Here is a 24,478-nt window from a genome sequence, read left to right on the forward strand (position 1 = left end):
AGACAGCCTATTGTTAATGGCTGATGTGATATAATTACTCAACGCAAGTGTTTACTTCAAGGTTTCAGGTTTTTTTTTTTACCCAGAGCATTTTTTAATACATGCACGCTCACATCCACCCCCCACACGGACACACACACATTAAAGCTATATTGCTCTTTTGCCAATGAAACGTTTAAGATTTTATCATGGCAGTAATGACACAGAATGAAGCAAGCACATACAGAAAAATATCTGTGGCCGTTGAACGGTCATATTATAGGCTTCACTGCTGCATTATAATTTATGCTGAATTCTTTACCCTCATAAAATATATCAAAGAAATCACACACACACACAAAGATACAAAATAACGCGACATACTAATTGCTACATGCAGTCCATGCTCAATGCCGCTATCTGACTCCGTAACGTTAATTTTATAGCATCAGCTAGCGTTAGCCTGTGGCCTGGCTACCAGTAGAAAGCACCCTCTCCTAAAATTGTGAGAACCTGGGAGGAAAGCAGGTGAAAGCCCGTCTGGATGCCGCCAAGAGTCTACTTAATGTCAGGTGAAAGTTTGGTGTAGCTCCCTTAAGCCACACTCCATCACAATTGCTTGTAGCGTTAGCCGCTAGCGTTAGCCTACCGGGCTTCTGTTTGATATCCTGATAACCACTTAAAGGGGAATAAACATATCCAAACAACACAGAGTCAAAGTGGGATGAAAAGACTATAGTTTTTTGTTTTATTAAATTACCGAATTTACCGACATGGTTAAACTTATGTCGGTCATCGTGAAGAATTTCGGTAACAGTAAATTTTCGGTATACCACCTGGCTCTACTTACTATTACTTTTGATCAAGTTTCCATTTAATAAAAACTAGAATATCACATATTCATAAGAGAATTTGTATAAATTTCATAAATAATAATGTGTATAAAGTCAGTGTCCAGTGTAAAGGATGAATACAAATGTTAACTGTGTCAGCTGTGAAAAAAAAAAGCTTTTTCCTGGCTGTTCACAGGTGTTTTCTCCTGTGGCGACGGGTCGTCATTATCGGGGCCCGGAGCCATCGCCATGGGCGGCGTCACCTCTGACCAACCGCAGCCCACGCCTTCACTGGCCCCTCCTTCACCCTTCACCGCCACCGCACCCCTGACCAGCACGGCCGCCACACACGTGAGTTCGAACACAAGAGCCGCACCGACGACACCCGAGCGCACTTATCCTTCTTTTTGGCTCTTGGGCATTCAAAAACACGCAGGCGGAGTTTATTCACCACCCTCTGTCGGGCCAACATCTTCACCATGAAGTGTAGATTAACTGCAGAAATGCAAATAAACCACCACTCACTAATTAAATGTCTTAAAGAGTAAATCTCTCTGTACGGTACGTTAGTTACGTGAGGCACACGCGTGCTGACCTTGTGTGAATTGTCTATTCTCAGTGAGTTATCGGGCAGCTGATAGCAGAGGTCTTCGCATTTAAACAGAATTTCTTTTAGCACCTATGTTGCTTGCCAGTCAATTTCCCTTGGCCTTCATGGGGAAAATTCTTGTAATGTAAAGTGATGCTTTTTTAAAATCCTGACTAAAGTGAAGGAATGCTTAGTACTCTTGTAGAAAAATTATTTAATCATCAAACAACCTTTTGTCGCTAGCTGGGCTACATACTTTCATAAGTAATTGGCGCATTGGTGATTGCAGTAAGTGCAAAATTCTGTGTTAGGAATTTTATTTGAAGTTTTTTTTAAATTACAAGTTGTCCATTGAAACCTACGGAGGCCCTAAAGATATCGACAGATATAGAATAAATTTAAGCAATCGGATGTGCACCACATTGTTTCTCGTGCACAATACATAGTTTCTGGTGCGCACTAGAAACAATCTTGTAAACTTTTGCTATGAAAGTTAGCCAATTGTTGTAAACATTAGCATTATATTCCATTTAAGCTAGTGGACTTTTGCCATGCAAGTTTGCCAATTGCAGCAATGCAACAATTAGCCAGTTGCTATGCAAGTTAGCCAATTGTTATATAGCAATTAAGCTAGCGGATTTTTGCTATGCAAGTTAGCCAAGTCTATTTGACACATCAGCATTATATGGCATTTAGGCTAGCGGACATTTGCCTTTCAAGTTAGTCAGTTGTTGTAAACATTAGCATTATATAGCATTTAAGCTAGCGGTCTTTTGCTATGCAAGTTAGCCAGTTGTAACAATTGGCCAATTGCAATGCAGGTTAGCCATTTTTTTTTTTTTATGTGGCATTTAAGCTCGGCAACTTTTGCTATGCAAATTAACCACTTGTTGTAAACATTAGCATTATGTAGCATTTAAGCTAGCGGACTTTTGCTATCCAAGTTAGCCAGTTGTTATATAGCATTTAAGATAGTGGACTTTTGCTATGCAAGTTAGCCAATTGTTGTAAACATTAGCATTATATAGCATTTAAACTAGCAGACTTTTGCTAGGCAAATTAGCCAATTGTTGTAAACATTAGCATTATATAGCATATAAGGTAGTGGACATATGCTATGGAAGTTAGCCAATTGCAACAATGCAACAATTAGCCAATTGCTATGCAAGTTAGTTTAAATGCTATATAACAATCAGCTAACGGACTTTTGCTATGCAACTTAGCCAATTGTTGTAAACATTAGCATTACATAGCATTATAGCGAGCGGACTTTTGCTACGCAAGCGAGTCAATTGCAACAAAGCAAAAATTAGCCAATTGCTATGCAAATTAGCCAATTGTTATATAACATTTAAGCTAGTGGACTTTTGCTATGCAAGTTGGCCAATTGTTGTAAACATTAGAATTCTATAGCATTTAAGCTAGCGCACAATAATTAGCCCCCACACTAGAATGACTGAATAACAGACGTCTTTGGACAGACTTTTTACGGGGAAAAGGGAACCTGACGAGCCAGAAGATGTGCCTACAACCTCAAAGAAAACAAAATTTATTCTACTTCCCAATCACTAAAGACCCACGAACTGCAAAGGAGTGAATTCGTGACCCGTATGAGAATAAATCGAGTGATTCGAGCATGTCTGTGGAACAGGAATATCAGCTTGTAGAGATCGCAAATCACGGCAACTTAAATGTACATTTGAGACAACAACTCTACCGAAGTTCTGGATTAAAGTCATTTAGAAATATCCTGACATCGCTAGGAGCGCGCTGAAAACTGTGCTACAATTTCCAACATCGTGTATTTGTGATGCTAGCTTCTCTCACTCTCCCATTTCGGGACCATCTCGTCTCAACGAAACAAACTCAGGCCTCCCACTGATTCAGCCGGGTGAGTTGTATTTTTTCCCTGCACTTAACAGGACGGGGCTAAAAACAAATGCTATTTTATATTTGCTGTATTTTTCTGCCGCACACTGCCGGTGTTCTGACAAAGTTGGCATGCGCGTAATGGTAAAAAGGACCGCGAATGCAGCGATTCCTAAGTACACACTACAAACTTTCTTTAAAGAAAGGAATATTAACTTACGTTTGCCATGTTAGGCGCACACAACAGCTGCACGTAGCCCTCTCACTTAACGACTTCGCCGTGTCGTTAAGCATTAATTTACGCCATTTCCGTGTTGCACATGTATGTTTGTGATGTAAATAGTTTTTTAGCACCATTGGATAACATTGAGAGTCCAACTGAATATAAAAGAGGGCTTTTTTTCACCGCCACAAAAGCTTTGGGAGCAAAATTTTATAAGGGTGCAAAATTTGACAGGACACCGGTCCGTGAAAAAAAGACCCAAATCACACCGGTCCGTGGTGCAAAAAAGGTTGGGGACCCCTGGTCTAAAGGACCAATTTGTATTTGACATGCTATTTCAGATGACTTCTGGCAAATAGTGCGCAAATAATGAGCTATTTCTATATTCATTTAGATATATTGTTAAATTCTAAATTAAAATGTATCTTTAAATATTTAAAATATATATTTTGGTGTGGCAGTGCACCACAATCTTTTATTTGTAGGGGAAACCCTATGTATTATCAACGTTTTTTTTCCATTCAAAAATTGAGCTCATGTTGTTTTGGTAACTTTTTTTGAAGCACCATTTAATTGCCCAATAAAGGAGGAAAAGGGAGTGCCGAGGGGGGGCTAATCTGTAGTCACTGACCTCAGTGTCCTTCTTTTCAAAATGTCCTCCGAGAGAATTTTCTGTCAGTTTCCACCCAAATCCATTTTTCTCCCGTGTCCCCTCACCACCTCTCTTTTGCTCGCTGCCGCTCGTTCACACATCAACCCTTTCTCCCCCTCCACCTTCCCTTTTACCCCCTCCCGATTCATCTGTCTCTCTCGCTCGCGAACTCTCCCTCTCTTGTCCTGTGATGTAATGACATCTGACAAGCACTACAGTAGGGATGGAAGGGGCACTAGAAAGTGCGTGCGTGTTGAGGCTGACTTGGGTTTTTCAGGCCTGACATATATCTTAGCCAGTACCTTGCTGCTCCTTCCGAAAAGGACAGGAGGCCTCGGGAAGCATTGGAGACTACGGTTATTTGCTATGTCTACATGGTGGAAGAATTGAGTAAAGAGATAGGGAAAACTGTGCATTTGCCACACACACATTCAAAAAGTGAACTTAAGAATTCCAACAGCAGTAAAGATGGGCCAAGGCCATTTGTTATTTTCAGTCCACTAGATCGTTCCTGACTGCCTGCTATTGGCTGTCGGCCTGGGATAGAAAGAAGGAGAGTATCTTTGAATGAAAAATGAATGTCAATGAAAAATGAATGTCGGTGGGAAGGAGGAAGGAATATAGGAAGAGGAGGATGGGTCGTGAGGAAAAAAATCTGTATTAATTTCAGTGAAAGCAAAATGGATTGAGGAATGGGATTTTTCCAGCTTGTTTTCCATATTTCATGTTAAATTAGTAATAGGAGATAATGGCATTCTCCTCTCAAACGACATTATGAATGTGAGCAGATGTATAGTGCCGTGAAAAATGAGTCTTTGCATAGTTTCCTCACTTTAATGTTCAAGATCATCGAAAAGATGGAAATATCAGACCAGTGTTGTTTTTGGCAGCCCTTTTAAATTTTCTTCTTAGATTTTTGGACGATAATGCCTATTAGTGTAAGTCATATTTTAGTCATCTCAAAACATGTTTGTCTTTGTCTAGATTTAGTCGAGGTTTACTAAAAATGTTAAATTATATATCAAATTAAAGTAGGGCTGCAGCTATCGATTATTTTTGTAGTCGATTAATCGATGAACTAGTTAGTTCGAATAAACGAGTAATTGGATAAGGAACATGAAAAATGAGCTGAGCTGGCCCATTCCTCTATGCAGATCTCCTCTAGAGCAGTGATGTTTTGGGGCTGTCGTTGGGCAACACGGACTTTCAATGTGATTTTCTGGGTTATTTTTCCACATTCTGTCTCTAATGGTTGAGGTTTACATATGTTGACAATTACAGGCCTCTCTAATATTTTCAAGTGGGAGAATTTGCACAATTAGTGGTTGACTAAATACTTATTTTCCCCACTGTATACCGATATCATGGTCTTTTAAATAATAAAAAGAACAGAATTTACGACATGCTGGTGAACTACATTGTTTTATTAATTAGAAAAATGCATCCATTCAAAATGACATTAATTTCACTGTATTTTAAATTGCAGCGTTATTGATTTAATAGGCCTAACGCAGTTGGGTAAGTGAGTAAAGCGGATATAAAAAGTCTTCACACCCCTGTTTAAATGAAAATAAATCATTCAAATTTTTTTCCATCATCCTTGTTTAAATTGAAACAATCCAGAATCTGATATTCCACTTCATCCTAAAATTTAATCCTAATATCATCCAACTTTCATGACGACGCAAATAAAAACAATATCCCGACACCGCGTCTTTATGTTCTATTCCACACATGAGACCAAAGCCCATCGGAGAACTGACACAATGCTGACAAAGTTTTTCTGATGCATAGTTTAATCCAATTAAGGTATTTCCCAAATAAGGTCCATGGAGCAAAAGGGTGGGGTTTTGTGCAAGAGGGCGGAGAATGACAAGAGGGGAGGGAACCTCGCAATGGCTCCAACAAACACTATTGGTCCTATCAGAGAGGGAAATAAACACCATCACTTCACTGATTATGGTCATCAAACAAATGTTCATATCAGCCAATGATAATGCATGAGCATTATGCATTTAATGCAATTTTAAAATACTGATACAAAACAATTTAGCCCTGTGTGAAAAAGAAATTGCCCCTTCTTGGTAAATTGTGAATAGCCCGATTACCTCCAGCCCTGGGGGAAAAAAAAAAAAAAAGAAGTAAAATTGGTCTGTAGATCTCCAAAATGTGCACCTAGATCCTACTTTCCAGAAAACTGTCAAACATGGTGCATGGTGGTAGTGTGACACTCTGGTGCTGCTTTGCTACTTTAGGACTTGGACAGCTTAATACAGGCAGTCCCAAGGTTACGACGTACTCTACTCGCGCAATGTCGACTTTACGACGCCGGAGTCTCTTCCGCCATTTTGTCTCCAGTCATTAAAAAAAAAAAAATAATTGTCGTATAAACAGTACCTTATTGTACCTCACAGTATCTTATTTTTTTACTTTTCTGTTATGACGTGTTCTGTACTCACTAAACGTAAAGTTGTTCAGCTTTACAGACACTAAAACAAGGCAATTGTGCTTTATGAAGCTTTTAACTTCACTTTTGACAATTTGTAAAGCTGTAACACATATGTACACTTATGTTGAAAACGACACGCATTTTACCAATAAAACACTTGACACAGAACAATTTGTATTCAAACGTCCATCTAGTCTAATCAATATGTCAATTTAGTGGATTAAATTTGCCAAACAAAAATCTGCTATCTTAAATGCTACAACTGCTAACGTAGTTACGATTCTCATAGCAAATTGCTCACACGAAACTCCACAAACTGTAGCTGTGAACTTAATTACAAATGCATACACAAACATATATTTGCTGAAACAACTTACAACTTTATGTGGGGCAAACATAGAGCGCAGCAGTTCTTTATCCATGTCACCAGGCCTAACACTGCCACCAGAGGGAAGTGTATCTTCCATCATTAAACAAAATGCAATACTTTTGGACTTTTGAAGTTATTTTGTAGGGGTAATTTTGACTTTCGCGGAAATTCAGTTCACATCCCTAGCATAGGAACGGAATTTGTTCATTTTCCGGGGACTACCTGTAGACACATTGAACACACACACAATTTTTTTTTTTTTTTTTTATGTAAATATGCTCTGCGTCTAGCTTCACAGATTTTCGCTTTTCGCAGGTGTGAGGGTCACCATTAACCGTGGAAAAACAAGGGATCACTGTATATTAAGGGTGTAACGGTACATGTATTTGTATTGAACCATTTCGGTACGGGGTGCTCGGTTCGGAACGGAGGCGTACCGAACGAGTTTCTGACATAATGTAACCCTTACTTTTCGAGACTGTGAGTCGATCGTGTTACAGTTTCTTTGTGTAGATTATCTTTACTCTGTCTTCTCTACTATAATGAGGACCAACACGGTAGGACAGTATATAACCCAGAAAGGTCAACGGCACGACAACGTGGCCGCCGCGAGAACGCAGTGAAACGCGGGCGTTAAAGTCAATCAGCCAATGCACACCAGTCGCAGTGCGGCCGTGTGTTAGACGCGTCCCAGAAGCGACTCAACGCGACGCACGCAATGAGCTAAGACACCTGTAATTAATTAATAAGAATAATACACAGATCCTGCTTACACAATTAAATTTATTAATTTCTGTGTGGCGCTTTAACTTGAGAAAATCCACCAATAAAGCTTTTGAAAACCGTTCATAAGAAAAAAAAATGATTCATTGAGGCATTTCATTTGTAAAATACATGTTAAAATCTTTTTCTTCTTTCTTTCAGAAAGAAAACTGACCAATACGCGGGGTCTGAAAGGCAAATTGTTGTTGGATTATTATCTTTAAATACCCGCTACTTTTTGAGCAGAATTCTAGCTTTGTATAGGCTAATGTTCCTATTGTTGAAAGCACAAAAGTGTGTACTAAACAACTAGCACATTTATATTTTGCATTTTGTTTTCTTACTGTCCCGAAAATGAACCGAACCGTGAACTCAAAACCAAGGTACGTACCGAACCGAGACTTTTGTGTAGCGTTACACCCCTACTGTATATTGATATAAACATTTTACCATGAGTTTAAAATAATTTTGTAGAGGGTTTAGGTTTTGAAACGTCGCTCTGGAGTTTGTTGAACACCTACTGCTTGTCATCCTTCCCACTTTTTACCCCAAGCAGACGCTGCATTATTGTTTAATTACCTTGTCAGAAACATGATTGTTAATGATTAACTAAACTGTTTGATTTGTAGATAAGTGTTTGTAATGTGACACATGCTGGTGTCTAGCTACGGTGAATAGGTTTCCTCCTGCTCTAGTCCAAGTAGCCCTACTGTCTGTCAAAAGCCCAGGCTGTTGGCCAAGTTGTCAAAATCATTTCAGATAACGCGGCGTGTGTATTGTTTCTTCAAGAGGATTGGGAGGTCTGTAGGAGCATGAGAATTTGTAGCAATTTCTGTAGCCACTCTGAAGAAACTGTATTACAAAAGAAAAACATGGGTAAGCATTGATTTTGCCGCTGATATTGCTGTTTCTGTTCCTCTCGTCATCAGGTAAGCGGCCTTCCAGGGTCGGTATTCAACTTGGCCCCCTCACATATGTTTGGGAACCGTCTGAATCCAAACTCCGCCATGGCAGCGCTCATCGCCCAGTCGGAGGCCTCGCCCGCAGGTACGGAGCTGACCCATGTGACACAATCACGTGTGAGTGAATCGGAGGGGGATAATGGATTGTCACCACCCACTTGCGGAAAGGTCAGGGGTCAATGCTGGTGAAATTTTCAGGCTCCTCCCTGCCAGCTCTGGTGAACATGCCCCCTCCCAAACACACACACACAGCACCCTCCTGCTCAGGAACAATCAAATGAAAACATTGACAGTTTTTCTGAAGGAGTAAGTTTTACACACTTCCAGTCATGCATGTGGTTCGTTGTGCTTTCTTGAAGAGCTGAACGATATTGGAAAAAATTTGCATCGCGACATTTTGGAGGATTGCCATGTATTGTCTTCTCCAAAATGCAAAATTGCGGTTAAAAGGTGACACTTCAAAAATCATTACAGACACCACATGCATGACAAAAGTGGAACACTACATTAGTACTTGAATTGGTTAATAAAAATGGACAATAATATCGCATATCGGCAATAATTTGAGACAATATATCACCTACTAAAATTTATTGCGACAGGCCTACGCATACATAAATCTTCCACCTTTGTAGATATATTTTTTTAACAATATGTTCAAAATGCTGTACACACTACAATGTATATAAACTTCAAATTTACACACACCCACGACACCAGAAATGGGCTAAATGGGTAAAAAAAATGCATCAGACTGTTGAAAAAGCAAATTTTTCATCTTCTCATTTCTGTGACCAGTAAATTTGCCCTTTTAAAAAAAAAATCCTAGTTGACAAAATTCTGCTCTACTTTTATGTCCAGTTGTTTATAATAATTCCGAAATGAGTTGTCGTATCTATGCGTAATGCATTGAAAAGCGAGAAAAAAATGTGAAAATAACCCCGTAAATCAATTTTGCCTTTTAGGGCCCTATATTTGAGTTTTTGAAAATGTGTGTTTTTCCATTAGCAATTGCCTCGGACCCCAAGATTTTTAAAGGGCCCTCAGGGGGTCTAATATATGTTAATGAAAATAAAAGATATGTATTGTTTTTGGAAGCTATTAGTTTAATTTTAGAGTAGAGGAAGAAGCAATCATACCTGACTGCAGCTGACAGCCGCTACAAACTATGCCGGCGTTGCCAAAAACTACACCCACAAGATGCTACCTTGGTAGCAGGTAGCGTCTGATGCGTCTCATAGATATCACATGTATATAGAACTAGATGCGAAATGACAAACTCGGCGGCGTTAGTAAACACCACCATCTTAAAGCGGCAGACTTCTCAGCGCACATTACTGTCACTTGCTCAAGTAAAGTTAGCACTACGGAGGGTTACGTTTCTATTAATTATGACTACTGTCAATGCGTGGCTAACGTGTCTTACATACAGGTTTTATTTAATCCGTAAAAACATAGCGCTGTAGAGTGATGATGGTGTAAAATAAAAACATAATAAAGCTAACAGTCAATTTTAGCTCATTAGTCATTGATGGATAAAACACTTAAGTGGCACTGGTGCCTAATCTGCTCCATTATCATACATTTACTTTGAACAAATTGAATGAATGAAAAAATTCCAAATCCTATCAGGACTTCAGACTAACTTAAAACTTAACTAGAACTTGAAAATAGCTTGACACAAATGGAAATTCAATTGAAACACATGGGAAAAACACCTAACTTTTAAGTGATGTGTATCAAGTGTAATGACATTTTTAGGTAATAAATATATATACTGTATATATATACTGTATATTTTATGAGATCTGGATGTTTTTTGCGTGAAAGCAGTGAATTAGTCTTTTATTTATGTAGTCACATCTGAGTCACATCTGAGATGGCTGTTTTCAACAATGTATATCGAAAATAAAGACATTGATTGACTGAAAATGGTTCAATATTAGATTAAATGTTTGTTTTGTCATGTATATTCATAATTGCGCTTTACCTAATACAAAAAATGTTTTATCCGATTACTCGATAGAATTTTCAGTCGAATACTCGTTTGCTAAAATATTCGATAGCTGCAGCCCTAATGGAAAGTCTTTTTATGCAGATAATTATTAAAAACCAAAAAATAGAATCCTTGTACAAAACATCCTATTTTAAGCACAGATTCCAGCAATTTTGGGGTTCATATTATACTTATGATTTTGGTTCATACTATGAAGCACAATTATAGCAGTATGCAAATATGAGGCACCCATTTATTTTAAAAATGTTAAGATATATACATGTCTACATATACAAATAATTGTTTTCTTTTTATATATAATTATTACATTTGCAGTGCTTAAAACCACCTATAAAAATATACATATAGTATTTTTTTAAATTATACTTTGTGGAAAAAATATGTATGTAGATATGTAATTTATATGTATCTCTTTCCAATGCTGTTAAATCTGAATAAATACATTGAACACCCCTCCAAAAACAAAACAAAAAATTGTTGTTTTTTTTTTTTGTAAATGTAATTAACCCTTCTAGCCTAGTGTATCACATTTGATACAGTCAGAGTTTCATTATTTTGAGACTAATTTAGAATTTTGAAATTGGGGGAAAAAAAAAAAAATGATGGATGCAAGTCAACACATGCAGCTGCAGGTTCTATGAGGGGAAAAAAATCTGGATTTAACTAGGGTTATAGATATTAGAGCGCTTATTACACATATTCATTTTGATTTTTCTTTTTCTACAAATTTGAAAAAAGTACAACTAGGACCTTATTTTTTAAGTTTTGGGATTCTCTGACAATTGCTTCATGTTGCAGGCATTAAGGGGATAAGCGTCGCCTCTACTTTGCGGAGATGGGGCGGTCCCCATTCACCGCGAAAAACGAGGGCTCACTGAAAAATTATATCAATGTCCAGCGATCTCCCCACTGAATTGTATATCTACAAGGGTAACTAAAAATGCAAATATATGAAATTTTCAATATTTGGTAGATAATCAAAAGACCAGAAATAGGCCTAATAAAAAAAAAATAGTTGATGTACAGTAGTAGCACATTAGTGTTGATTGTTTTGTCTTTTTATCATCAAATCATTATTGTGCATTTTTTTCCCAAAGCTACTTTTACCTATTTTGGCAGTATTCAAAATGTATAAACTGTATATGAATCAGTTAAACTAGTATTCATTATTTTCCCATTATGAACGTGTGTGTGTTTCTGTGCGGTACGGGTTCATCATCCCGTCATTTGTGTGTGTGTGTTAGCGCGCACGTTTACTTTGGCAGCTGTCTCTCGCCGCTTTTTGTGTGCGTGCGGTGGGAGGCGACAGGATGCAAAGGGTTGCGAAGGGATTGCACGTTCGAACAAAAAGTTGAGCCAAGAACTATGCCGCTGACCCACTAGGGTAAATGCTTAGATTGACTGTCTTAAGTAGAGGGGAGTTTAGTGCAAGCATGTAAATGCAAAAGTGTGCGTTAGCGTGTGTGCGCATGTGTGATTCATTACTCTCTCTGGGGGAAATGAAAAGAAGCGTCTGGCCAGCGGCCCAGAATCGGGCGGATACATAAGAGGGTGAGCGGGCGAGGCCCACTGGACACACAGGGGAAAGAGTGGGGCTTTTCAATGAAGCGTCATGTGTAATTGTAACAAAGAGAAACTGAGTTTTGCAGTGGGTTTTGCATTTAGATGATGATGATGTCGTTCTCTCTGCTGACATTAACACAAAAAGGCTTAAATTCACACATCGTTTTGATTGAAAATTATATTGAATCAAAGCTTGTCGCGATATGCAATAAGTCAATTTAATCGCACGGTGCGCGTGTGTGTTGATGGCAAATGAGACTCCAGTTGCTTTCACAGATGTTTATCGGTCATCAACACGCCGTAAAAAGTTCAGACATACAAAATAAGGAAAGACATCTATATTAATCATTGTAAAATTTTGCTACATTGAGGCTATTGGAAAAAAGTAGGGCTGTCAAACGATTAAAATTTTTAATCGAGTTAATTGCAGCTTAAAAATTAATGAATCGTAATTAAGCACAATTCAAACCATCGATAAAATATGCTATATTTTTCTGTAAATTATTGTTGGAATGAAGAGATAAGACACAAGACGGATATATACTTTCAATATACGGTACATAAGTACTGTATTTGTTTATTATAACAATAAATCAACAAGATGGCATTAACATTATTAACATTCTGTTAAAGCGATCCATGGATAGAAAGACTTGTAGTTCTTAAAAGATAAATGTTAATACAAGTTATAGAAATGTTATATTAAAACCTCTCTTAATGTTTTCGTTTTAATAGAATTTGTAAAATTTTCAATCAAAAAATAAACTAGTAGGTCGCCATTGTTGATGTCAATAATTACACAATGGTCATGGGGTGTTGAAACCCATAAAATCAGTCGCACCCAAGCGCCAGCAAAGGGCGACAAAACACCGAAAAACACAAGTAACAAGTGAACGTTACACTGTGCTGTCATTTTAATCTGTTTGAGTGGGGCATGTGCGTTAAATGCGTCAAATATTTTAACGTGATTAATTCAAAAAATTAATTACCGACGGTTAACGCGATAATTTTGACAGCCCTAGAAAAAAGGCAATGTACCAACCACTTTAATCTGCTTTAACACATTGGCAGTCTTCTCTAAAGTGCAAATTTTGCGATTAAAAGGTGACCTTCTTACATGAAATCATTTCCAAACAAAAAAAAAAAAAAAGAATAAAACTTACTGACACCACATGCATTTTTTTTTTAATGGAGTGTAATGCATACGGTTAGCTAGCAAACGTATTTCCGGTGAACATTTCTAAAATAAAAGCATGCCATGTTCACCATGTAAATAAAGATTTCTGGAGTTAATCTCACGTACTTCAGACTGTACACTAAGAATAACTTTAAAATGACACCCATTATGATAAATCTAATTGGCAATGCATAATTTGGCTTCAAATTTGCTAACATGTGCACTTTGCAGGACAATATGGCAGTCATTTTGGATCAAATAAATACTTTTGATAGGCTCTAATTGGCAGAGAACAAAAATATGCTAGCTTTCAAGGGACTCGCTTTTCATTGTGTGTGGGTTTTTTTTGTTTTAAATATTGATTATTTTTAATATAGTTTGTGTTTTGTTTAAGAATAACAATTTGTTGCATTTGAAAGGGTGCTTTATTTGGATGTATTGTCCCTACGTTAGTGGTTGAATTGGTCAAAAAAAACAACAACAACAACAACAAAAATATCGCATATCGGCAATAATTTATGGAACAATATGTCGCCTACTAAAAATTTTTATAGCAACTGGCCGAACTGAATCTGCTCTATATTTGTGTACGTTTAATAAAGCATGGTTTGCAAGTTAAATTTCAGAATTGGAGGACATTTTTCATCCCACCCTTCAAGTTTTAAATCATCCACATGCAGTTTTTGAGTAAATGTACTTGTCCTGAGACTAAATCTAAAAAACAAAATGGAAAAACAGCGAGAACCAAAAGTGATATTTGCCATGTGGCAAAATGGATTTTGCCAGGTGGCATCTTTTTTTTGACATGTGGCAAAATAGATTTTGCCATGTGGCATATTTTTGCCATGTGGCAACATGGATTTTGCCATGTGGCATCTTTTTTTTTTTTGACATGTGGCAAAATCTATTTTGAGATTAAGATATTACTACGGGGTTTCAACCCCATTACTGTGGGCAACGAAATGCCACATTGCAAAATAGATTTTGTCATGTGGCATTTTTTTGCCATGTGGCAACATGGATTTTGCCATGTGGCATCTTTTTTTTGACATGTGGCAAAATCTATTTTGAGATTAAGATAATATTACTAAGGGTTTTCAACCCCATTACTGTGGGCAACGAAATGCCACATGGCACAAAAAAAGCCACATGGCAACCACGTAGCATCTTTTTTTGCCATGTGGCATTTTTTTTGCTATGTGGCAATATGGATTTTGCCATGTGGCATCTTTTTTTTGACATGTGGCAAAATCTATTTTGAGATTAAGATAATATTACTACGGGTTTTCAACCCCATTACTATGGGCAAGAAAATGCCACTTGACAAAAAAATGCCACATGGCAATCATGTGGCATCTTTTTTTGCCAAGTGGCAAAATAGATTTTGTCATGTGGCATTTTTTTTGCCATGTGGCAACATGGATTTTGCCATGTGGCATTTTTTTGCCATGTGGCAACATGGATTTTGCCATGTGGCATCTTTTTTTTTTGACATGTGGCAAAATCTATTTTGAGATTAAGATAGTATGACAACGGGTTTTCAACCCCATTACTATGGGCAACGAAATGCCACATAGCAAAAAAAATGCCACATGGCAACCATGTGGCATCTTTTTTTGCCAAGTGGCAAAATAGATTTTGTCATGTGGCATTTTTTTGCCATGTGGCAACATGGATTTTGCCATGTGGCATCTTTTTTTTTGACGTGGCAAAATCTATTTTGAGATTAGGATAATATCACTACGGGTTTTCAACCCCATTACTGCGATTAGTATTCCAAGTATTGTTTAAAAAAAGAAAAAAAGTTACTATCGATCTGTAAACTGAGATAATCAAGCCAATAATAAATGTTGTTTTTTTAAAACGTATTAATACGGTGGCAGAAAATCCGAAACGCGAATGCTTATTTTTCCACAATTTTGATATCCAAATGCCCTCCAAATCTGGAATGAGCCAAAATTTTCATTAAGAAGCACCATGTGTAGCTTTTGCTTCTTTGTTACCGTGACAACAGGAAAACAAAAAAATGCCTCATCTTTTACAGTTAACAATTAACTAGTGGCGAATCGACAAAGCAAGTCTGGCTGTTTGTTTTCATGAGAGTTTGTGTTTTCTAAATATTGTTTTTCTGTTTGTATTTTTTTAATTTATGCACATTATAATGGAAAATATATATATATTGTGTGTGTGTATTTGCGCACATAGATCCGGAGGCCGGAGACAGCAGCGTCGGTGTGCAGGGTTTCTCGATAAGGGCTTCTCCCAAGACCACGCCGCGGTAAGTATACACACACACACAGATGCTCTCCTTCCATTCATCCCCATTTACATTCCAAACTGACCCCCAACGTCACCCATCCCCCTCTCTGCTTTTCCCTCTGCTGGCCCCCCATCTCCTCTTTCTTCCTTTTGCACGCACAAACACACACACACACACACACTCCCATTTAGCTCCTACACGCCTACAGGCAGTTCTCGCTCTGTCAGCCAACGATAACCTGTGTTTTTGAAGCTGCTAACCATCCTTCTTCCGCGGTTGCATTTTTCTTATTTCAATCACACAATGACTTGATTTTTCTTCATTTTCCTCCTTTTGGGGATGTTTGAAAGCTTCAGTCGAGATGGGAATATGAATGACTGGAGTCTTTTTATTTTTTGCTTTATATTTTTGTTGGATGGACGATAACAGTTGAAGGTCTGTGGTATTGACATTTTAGTATTTTATCAAAACAATTTGTGTATATGTGAAGTTTTTGTAGAATGTTTGACAGTTTTAAATAACACTTAGAAATGTTTATGAATTATTTTGTTGACTCATGCTCTGATAGAGGAACTTAAAGAGTGTGTTAGGAAGGATGTATATGCGCATAACCACACTAGAGATAGACGGGTTATCGACCAGGCTGATTATCGGCGCCGATATTTGGAAATTCGAGGTGTATCGGCGTTTAAAAAAAAAAAAAAAATTATCCGACCGGCCGATATGAAAACATCTGGGTTATTCCGGCTCAGATGCAGCCGTGCCTCCCTCTCCTGCACTAGTACTCACCCTGTCCTCTGATTGGTTAAATGGTAAATGGAGTTCCACTTGTACTGCGGCTTTTTAAGGCCTTCAAAGCGCTTCACGCTATATTCTCATCTACCTACTGTTGATGCAACACAAAGAGCAACGTGGGGTTTAGTATCTTGCTGAAGGATACTTAGACGTGGTCATCAGGGCGGAGAATCGAACCCTCAACTTCTGGGTTAGGGAATGACATTTAGCAGAAGCAAATGAAGACACTATTCTGCAATTAACCTTCACTTCCGAGTCCAGTTCCCAACTCCTCCTTGGCCGTTGTGGAATAACCTGTTGGTGCTCAACCATGCAAATGCTTCCATGTTGCAGATTACACTTTTGTTTAGGAATAATTTATTTTTCCAAAACTTCTGGGTTAAGGAATGACTACTCTACCAATGAATTTCAGAGAGCTATTTATTTAACCTTTTATTCAATTTGATAAGAGATGTTTCTGAGTTGAGGAAATTCAGGCACTTCTAAAGCTATTATTTTCTATTTGTGTGATTCAGTAAACATAATTTCACGGCACACCACAGACCAAAAATTTTCCAAAATGACTTTCTGTGCAGTATATTTAATTATGAAATAATATCTCAATACTTACTGAGTTTGAAACTTGAACCTGTTTAGATGAACACAATGCCGATAGCCTGGCAGGAATCATCTTCAGCAGCTCCCAGTCGCTCTGTTTTTCTTATAGCAGTTAGGCTTGAAAAGCTCAGAATTATCAGACAGGGACTTTAGCAATGTCTTTAACCACATTTGGGCCGAACATCTCGCCGACAGTGGCTTTGCTGGCAAATACAGTGGTATGAAAAAGTATCTGAACCTTTTGATATTTCTCACATTTCTGCATAAAATCACCATCAAATGTGATCTGATCTTTGTCAAAATCACACAGATGAAAAAACAGTGTCTGCTTCAACTGAAACCACCCAAACATTTATTGGTTTTCATATTTTAATGAGGATAGCATGCAAACAATGACATTGGGGAAAAATAAGTAAGTGAACCATCACATCTAATATTTTGTCCCCCAGACGCTTCCTGTAGCTGCAGGTCAGTCCGGCACATCGATCAGGACTAATCTTGGCCCATTCTTTTCTACAAAACTGCTATAGTTCAGTAAGATTCCTGGTATGTCTGGCATGAATCGCTGTCTTTAGGTCATGCCACAGTATCTCAATGGGGTTCAAGTCTAGAATTTGATTTGGCCACTCCAGAACATGTATTTTGTTCTTCTGAAACCATTCTGAAGTTGATTTACTTCTGTGTTTTGGATCAGTGTCTTGTTGCAGCATCCATCCTCGTTTTAGGTTTTTCTGCAAGGCAAGGCAAATTTATTTATATAGCACAATTCAACACAACGCAATTCAAAGTGCTTTACATCACATGAAGATCATAAAAATCACATTTAAATCAATACAACGTAAAAACCAAGACAAAAGACCGCATTTAATCACAAATAGAATAAAAATAAATAAATAAAAATAAAACAAAAATAAAAATAAAACAAAAACTACTACTAATAATAATAATTGAAATCAGCAAAGGAGATAAGCACAAGAGGAATAGAAAGCAGGTAGATTGAAATATATAGCCAGTCATGGAAAACATGCAAAACATCCTGATAAACTTTTGAATTCATTCTTCCATTAAGGATCGCAAGTTGTCCAGGCTCTGAGGTAGCAAAACAGCCCCAAATCATGATGCTCCCTCCACCATGCTTCACTGTTCCATTTTTCCTCCACACCAGGGGTCGCGTTAACCGGAAATTTTCCGTCGTTGACCGTTTTTTTAAAACGGTGACGGAAAAAACTGAAGTCCGTCAGTCATTTTGACAGGTTGCAATTCACACCCCAGACCACAGGGTGGCGAGTTAGCATATTAATTAGCTATTGTCTCTCTTAATGCATGACGTCGTTGGCTATTCTATCAGAATATTGTAGCGTAACCGGGGTCTGGCGGCGGCACCGTGATTGACACATCAACGCGAGGTTCTTATTGGTGCACCCGGTGTGCTAGCGCGTCATCCAATTGATGGACAAGATTGCCGCCTGTGTATAGACTCCAATCACATGACGTCACAACTCCGCCCCCCTGACCGGAGCCGCCATATTGTGTGTCAGCCCGTCATGTTTATACATTACCACTACGTACATGCCTCCTATTACGGCGTGTTTTTCTGCTCGTTAATATTAATAATCGAAATGGTGAAGGCGTGTGTGGCGGTTGGTTGCTGTAACAGAGAAGATAGACGGAGAGACTTGAAGTTCTACCGTATTCTGAGAGACGCGAAGATGAGAGCGAGATGGACTGCTGTAATTCGACAAGAAGTCTGGGCACCAAATGATCACCACAGACTATGTTGTAGTCTTTTTATATCTGGTAAGATGCATTTAATATATATTTAGAAGATTTTGGGCTGACAACCACAATTAAGATCATTGTGTGACGTTGGTGATTGGGGTCTATATCGTTGCCTCCTTTTCTTTGGGGGCGGTGTTGTTGGCGGTAAGCAGAGTAAAAAGGGAGAAAAATACCACGACTTCCGTGTCTAATTTTTCGCCGCCAAGCAAGCGTTACAATATTAATTAAAAATGAATGAAAACTAAATACTATTGAATATGTCATCATTATCATTTTAAAAATTTAAGTGACGGGTAAAAATAGACTATGACCGGATTTTTATGACCCTGTCAGTCAAAATGACAGACAACGAAAATGTCTAGCGCAACCTCTGCTCCACACATGACGTTGTTAGTCCCAAAAAAATAAAACTTTGGTTTCATCAGTCCACAAAATATTTTGCCAAAACTTCTGTAGAGTGTCCAAGTGCCTTTTTGCAAACATTAAACAAGCAACAATGTTGTTGTTTTTTCGACACCAGTGGAGTCCTCCCATGAACACCATTCTTGGCCATAGTTTTACATATAGTTGATGTGTGCACAGAGATATTGGACTGTGTTAGTGATTTCTCTAAGTCTTTAGCAGTCACTCTAGGGTTCTTTTTTTTTTTTTTACCACTCTGAGTATTCTGCGCTGAACTCTTGGTCTCATCTTTGGTGGACGGACACTCCTTGGGAGAGAAGTGACAATGCCAAACTCCCTCCATTTCTAGACAACTTCTCTGACTGTCGATTGATGAACATCCGGACTTTTAGAGATTGTTTTGTATCCTTTCCCAAAAGTAAAAATTGGTATTGATTGCTCTTTGTCTCCGTAAGCATGGGGTTCACTTACTTATTTTCCCCCCATCTGTCATTGTTTGCATGCTATCCTAATTAAAATATAAAAACCTATAAATGTTTGGGTGATTTTAGTTAAAGCAGACACTGTATTTTCATCTCTGGGATTTTGACAAACATCAGATCACATTTGATCGGGATTTTATGCAGAAATGTGAGAAATTCTAAAAGGTTCAGATACTTTTTCATACCACTGTAGTATTAATGTCTGCCTTCGTGTAGGACTTTTTGGCTTTAGCAACAAGTTCAGCAATAATGTAACTGTCTTTGAGAGCTTTCTCATTAACCTTTGTAGTTTTTCTCAAAACTCAGTTTTTTTACGAAGGCTAACATAATAGTCCAGCCACCTGTTTTGAAGCGACGGGTGTTTCGTTTGGAGATGACGTTTAAGCTTGCTTGGGACCATAGCGCTGTTTTATAGTTGCTCGTGTCACGTTCAAGAACTGCTCGGATTTCTAGCCATCAGCCGTAAAACACAGGAGGAGGATTGACGGTTGTCACATATGGCTTGGAAAGGACACTTTCGTGTATATCGACACTTGAAGAGTCTCATCAAATGATGTACAGTAGAAGTCGTGGACAGCAAGGTGGCTAACGGCTAGATATCCGAGCAGTTCTTGAACGCGACACGGGCAATAGAGCGCTCATCTGCACACGACCGCAACCTTATACCTACTCCTTCCTTCCTACTGCAACTCCGCTCGACGACGTAAAAAAAAAAACGATACACTGGTTGAAAAACACTGATTTAGGCATTTAAGTGAAGTTCAGTGTTTGTGTTATTCAATTTTTTAAACGCCAATTTTTACATTTTTTACTGCAAATGAATATCTGCTCCAAAAGTCTGTTATGGAGCCCTCTAACTACTAATAATCTGTATCGGTCCTGAAAAACGCATATCGGTCCATCTCTATTTTAAATACACTGATATTCAACTGGTCAACATAGTTCAATTCCATCATATGTCCTGGTTCTCCTGCCCTGTCTCCCTCTCTCTCAACCCACCCACACAGAGCAAAGCCTGGCCCCTGTTCATTAGAGGGCACTGTAACAGCAAATTGATGTAGTTTTATAGCCGGCAGTGTCTATGTTTGTCTGACATTTATGTTTAGTCGTTAATCTCCCTATTGACCTCTCAATCGCTCCTTCTCTATCCACGCTCGCATTCTCCGGCTCTCCCTCTATTCAGCTCGCCAATTGGCGGCCTGCAGATCCGCTACGACTCGTCAGGGTCGTTGCCAGGACCGGGGTTGGGGTTGCTAGGGGCCGGGGGAGGCGGCGAGACGCTGCCCCCGGTGGCCACCACCATCGAGCAGCTCCTGGAGAGACAGTGGAACGAGGGACAGAGCTTCCTGCTGCAGCAGGGCGCGCAAGGAGATGGTAAGAAGCCATCAATTCTGGGACCCCAGTCTTGTTTTTGTCAACGAAGACAATAACAAAAATATTTTTTTGTCCTCCCTTTATTTAAATCGAATTTCCGCGTAAGTCAGAATTAACCTTTGAAGTATCCCAAAATAACTATCCAAAAAGTCCAAAAGTATTGTGTATTTTTTAAATTTTTTTATCACAGACAATTGTTTTAGGTTGTTTTATTGACCTGACATGTTTCGCCGACTACTTCCCCCTTCATCAGAGAATTACTGGTGTTGGTGTAATGTATCTTTACCAGCTCTTGGATGAAGGACATGTCTCCCGCCTTCATCCATCAGCTGATAAAATGCGTCACACGGACACTAGTTCCGTTCCTACGCTGGCGACATAAACCAAATTTCAGCGTAAATTGGAATTAATCTTTGAAGTACCCCAAAATAACTGTCCAAAAAGTCCAAAAGTATTGTATTTTAGCTTTAGCTTTTTTCCCCTTTTATCATAGACAATTGTTTTAGGTTGTTTTATTTACCTGACATTTGTCGGCGACTACTTCCGCCTTAATCAGAGTGTCACTTTATCAACCAGTACAATACTTTTGGACTTTTTGGATAGTTGTTTTGGGGTTCCTCAAAGGTTTAGTCCGACTTACGCGGAAAAGTTATGTCGCCAGCATAGGAATGGACCTCGTTCGTAACCTGGGGACTACCAGTATTGGAAAAATTAAGTATGTACTCTAAATGTTGAACCTAAATAGGTGAAAATCCTTTTTTTCCTTTTTTTTTTTAAAACTAAAACTACAACATACAGTATATTTACCTTTACTGACTAAACCTTATTGAGTATTTATTGACTAAAACTAGACTAACAAATTTAGAAATGACTAAAACTCAAACGCATGCCAAAAAAACACTAGGTCAAGCTTGATCTGGCTCATTCAGATTTAAGTTCTTATTTGGCAAGTCCCACCCCTGAGTCAGGCAGCTTGGCCTCTGACCTCCCTCTAGAGTTGATATGTCAAGTCTGCGCAGCGTGGCGTTATTTTACCGTCACCGGTGCCAGTTTGAAGGCTCTGCCCGCCGTAAAAACGTAAACCCGGACGATCCGGCTGCTTACCGTCAAATGTCTGTTTGCTCTCGTATTCGTTCTCAGTGGTGGGCATGCTGAAGTCTCTCCATCAGCTGCAAGAGGAGAACAGGAGGCTGGAGGAGCAGATTAAAACGCTCAGCATGAAAAGAGAGCGACTGCAGCTTCTTAGCGCTCAGCTATCAGTGCCTTTCACACCCACCTCAACCTCCTCCGGTACAAATCCACACGTACACACACATACGGAGCTTGATAAGACAAGATTAAGAAAAAAATCTGAATGAACAGAACATCTGCTCTCTGGTTTCATTCATGGATTCTGATAACATTGTGTTGCAGATATAAAGGGAGGAAGCACTGACTCATCTTTACCTGTGGCAGCTCAGGTAAATCAATCAATCAATATTTGGTGTTTTTAACAATATACTGTATATGAGACGCTTACTTTACCACAGTACGATTCCCAGACATAGCCATGTTACAAAGCAGCGGTGTGAGAATGTTGTCATAAAGCAAGGGCGTAGGTTTTCATAGGGACGGTAGGGACTTTACACCACCAACTTTTAAGCAACCTCATTTGCATTATATAGTGAGTTAATTTATATAGGTAATTTAGATTGCGTCCCATAAGTTGTAAGGATCGAATTGACCCGACATTATGTTCAGATTTACATTTACCCCTTTTCACTTGCTGAATGTGCTGGTCCATTTTTCCCCCCCTTCAAATGCACGTTTGATTGGCTGATGACGAGAACCATCACATTCACACAATCCCCACAGAAATACACGTCAACATGCCGCCTCCTCCGCCCCCTTTGAAGAGGAGGGATATTAGAAGGTTTTTTTCTGCCAGCAGCAGCTATTTTAAGTAATGTAAAAAGACGTCAATGTTGTGAAGGTGGGGAACACACCACTAATTTTGCAACTGAAAGTCCGACCTGCATCAGAGTTAGCATAACATTAAACTGTGAACTTGCTAACTGTAAAACTCTAGTAGAAAGCTGTTTAGTGACGTGTCTTCCTGTACTTTTTCTACTTTTAACGTTAATTCAACAGTGCATTTTGTGTATTTATTTCCTAATGAAAATGTATTTTCTACATCATTTAAAAAAATATTTTTATTTGCAGCTGATGCATATTTTTTTAAAACCCCACACCCCCCAAAAAAATAACAACCACTCTAAATTTCCTTTATATGAAGCAAGCGTTTTGAAAAATGACTTTCTCCCATTAAAATAATTTTACTGTAACTTTTTTCATTTCTACATAAGAACCAGCTTTTTTTGAGAAATGTACCCACTCTGTTTGGTCCTATTAATGTCACGTCCCCAGCAAAAAGTGTACATGCAGGTTATGGTGTTATAGCGTCCCTACCAATGTGGACCAAACCTACGCCTTTGTCATAAAGCGTATTATTTTATGCATGTACAGTTATGACTGTTATTGCATAAGTACATTTGTCATTCGCAAATGAGAGCTTTTATTTTGGCTCATACGTCTTTGATCCTATCTCTGTCACTTAGCCTTTTGTACAAAATTATTAATAATTTACTTTTTTTTTTTGTCTTTGTTGTGGATAATTCTTGCTTTTAGTCGCAGTGATGTGTGCTCACCACCAGAGGATGTATTCATTTTCATTAACTGTTTAATGTCATAAGTAGGGCTACAGCTATCGATTATTTTAGTAGACAATCAATCGATGAACTAGTTAGTTCGAATAATCGAGTAATCGGATAAGGAACATGAAAAATTAAAATACCTGAGCTGAGCCTCAAACAGTATGAGGATCTATGTACATCAAAAGAACAAACGTACGCTAGCTTAAATGCTATAAAAAAGCTAACTTTTTTTTTTTTTTTTTTTTTTTTTACAATGCTCTTAACAAATGTTATAGACATATATTCCCACAAAAACAGCTAAATGTACCTATACACTAAATTACAAATGCATTGAAAAAAACACATTAGCTCAAAACAAAAACCTAGCTTATGTTGGTCTTAACAGGGAGCAGTTGGATTCAGCCAAGTGAAATGAGGCAGACCAGAGTGTAGTGTATTCACCCAAATCAAAACTAAATGCAAGCACTTCCAAAATAAACCATTACAACGCCACTTTAATTAAACGAATACTCGAAGCAGCAAAATTTCATTCAAATCTTCTTTTTCTCATCAAATACTCGTGTTAATCGATTAATCGTCTCAGCACTAGTCATAAGCGACAAATGTATGGCGAGTAATGGTACCCTCGATTTGCTGCAGATATATTGTGCG

At 38.4% G+C, this 24,478-nt stretch overlaps 1 protein-coding gene and 1 long non-coding RNA gene across 6 annotated transcripts in view; one reads left to right on the forward strand and one right to left on the reverse strand.

The window, feature by feature from the left end:
• mllt10 (MLLT10 histone lysine methyltransferase DOT1L cofactor) overlaps positions 1 to 24,478 on the forward strand; it is an 87,551-nt gene that overhangs the window by 54,730 nt on the left and 8,343 nt on the right. For all 4 annotated transcript variants that reach the window (XM_057824239.1, XM_057824238.1, XM_057824241.1 and 1 more), the window contains 6 exons: positions 1,009 to 1,163; positions 8,656 to 8,773; positions 15,651 to 15,723; positions 20,944 to 21,134; positions 22,275 to 22,424; positions 22,548 to 22,594. In XM_057824239.1, the coding sequence (XP_057680222.1) occupies positions 1,009 to 1,163; positions 8,656 to 8,773; positions 15,651 to 15,723; positions 20,944 to 21,134; positions 22,275 to 22,424; positions 22,548 to 22,594 (734 nt within the window). The remainder of the gene's footprint in view (positions 1 to 1,008; positions 1,164 to 8,655; positions 8,774 to 15,650; positions 15,724 to 20,943; positions 21,135 to 22,274; positions 22,425 to 22,547; positions 22,595 to 24,478) is intronic.
• LOC130908618 (uncharacterized) lies at positions 17,369 to 22,688 on the reverse strand. Of its 2 annotated transcripts, XR_009061625.1 has the most exons (4): positions 22,654 to 22,688; positions 22,411 to 22,456; positions 22,239 to 22,324; positions 17,369 to 17,828 (listed from the first exon to the last, which is right to left on the reverse strand). It is a non-coding gene; the product is annotated as an uncharacterized LOC130908618 (long non-coding RNA). The 2 variants fall into 2 exon arrangements; XR_009061624.1 differs by having other exon boundaries at positions 22,411 to 22,670.

The sequence above is a fragment of the Corythoichthys intestinalis genome, chromosome 20 (genome assembly GCF_030265065.1).
Source record: "Corythoichthys intestinalis isolate RoL2023-P3 chromosome 20, ASM3026506v1, whole genome shotgun sequence".
In the NCBI taxonomy this organism is placed as follows: Eukaryota; Metazoa; Chordata; class Actinopteri; order Syngnathiformes; family Syngnathidae; genus Corythoichthys; species Corythoichthys intestinalis.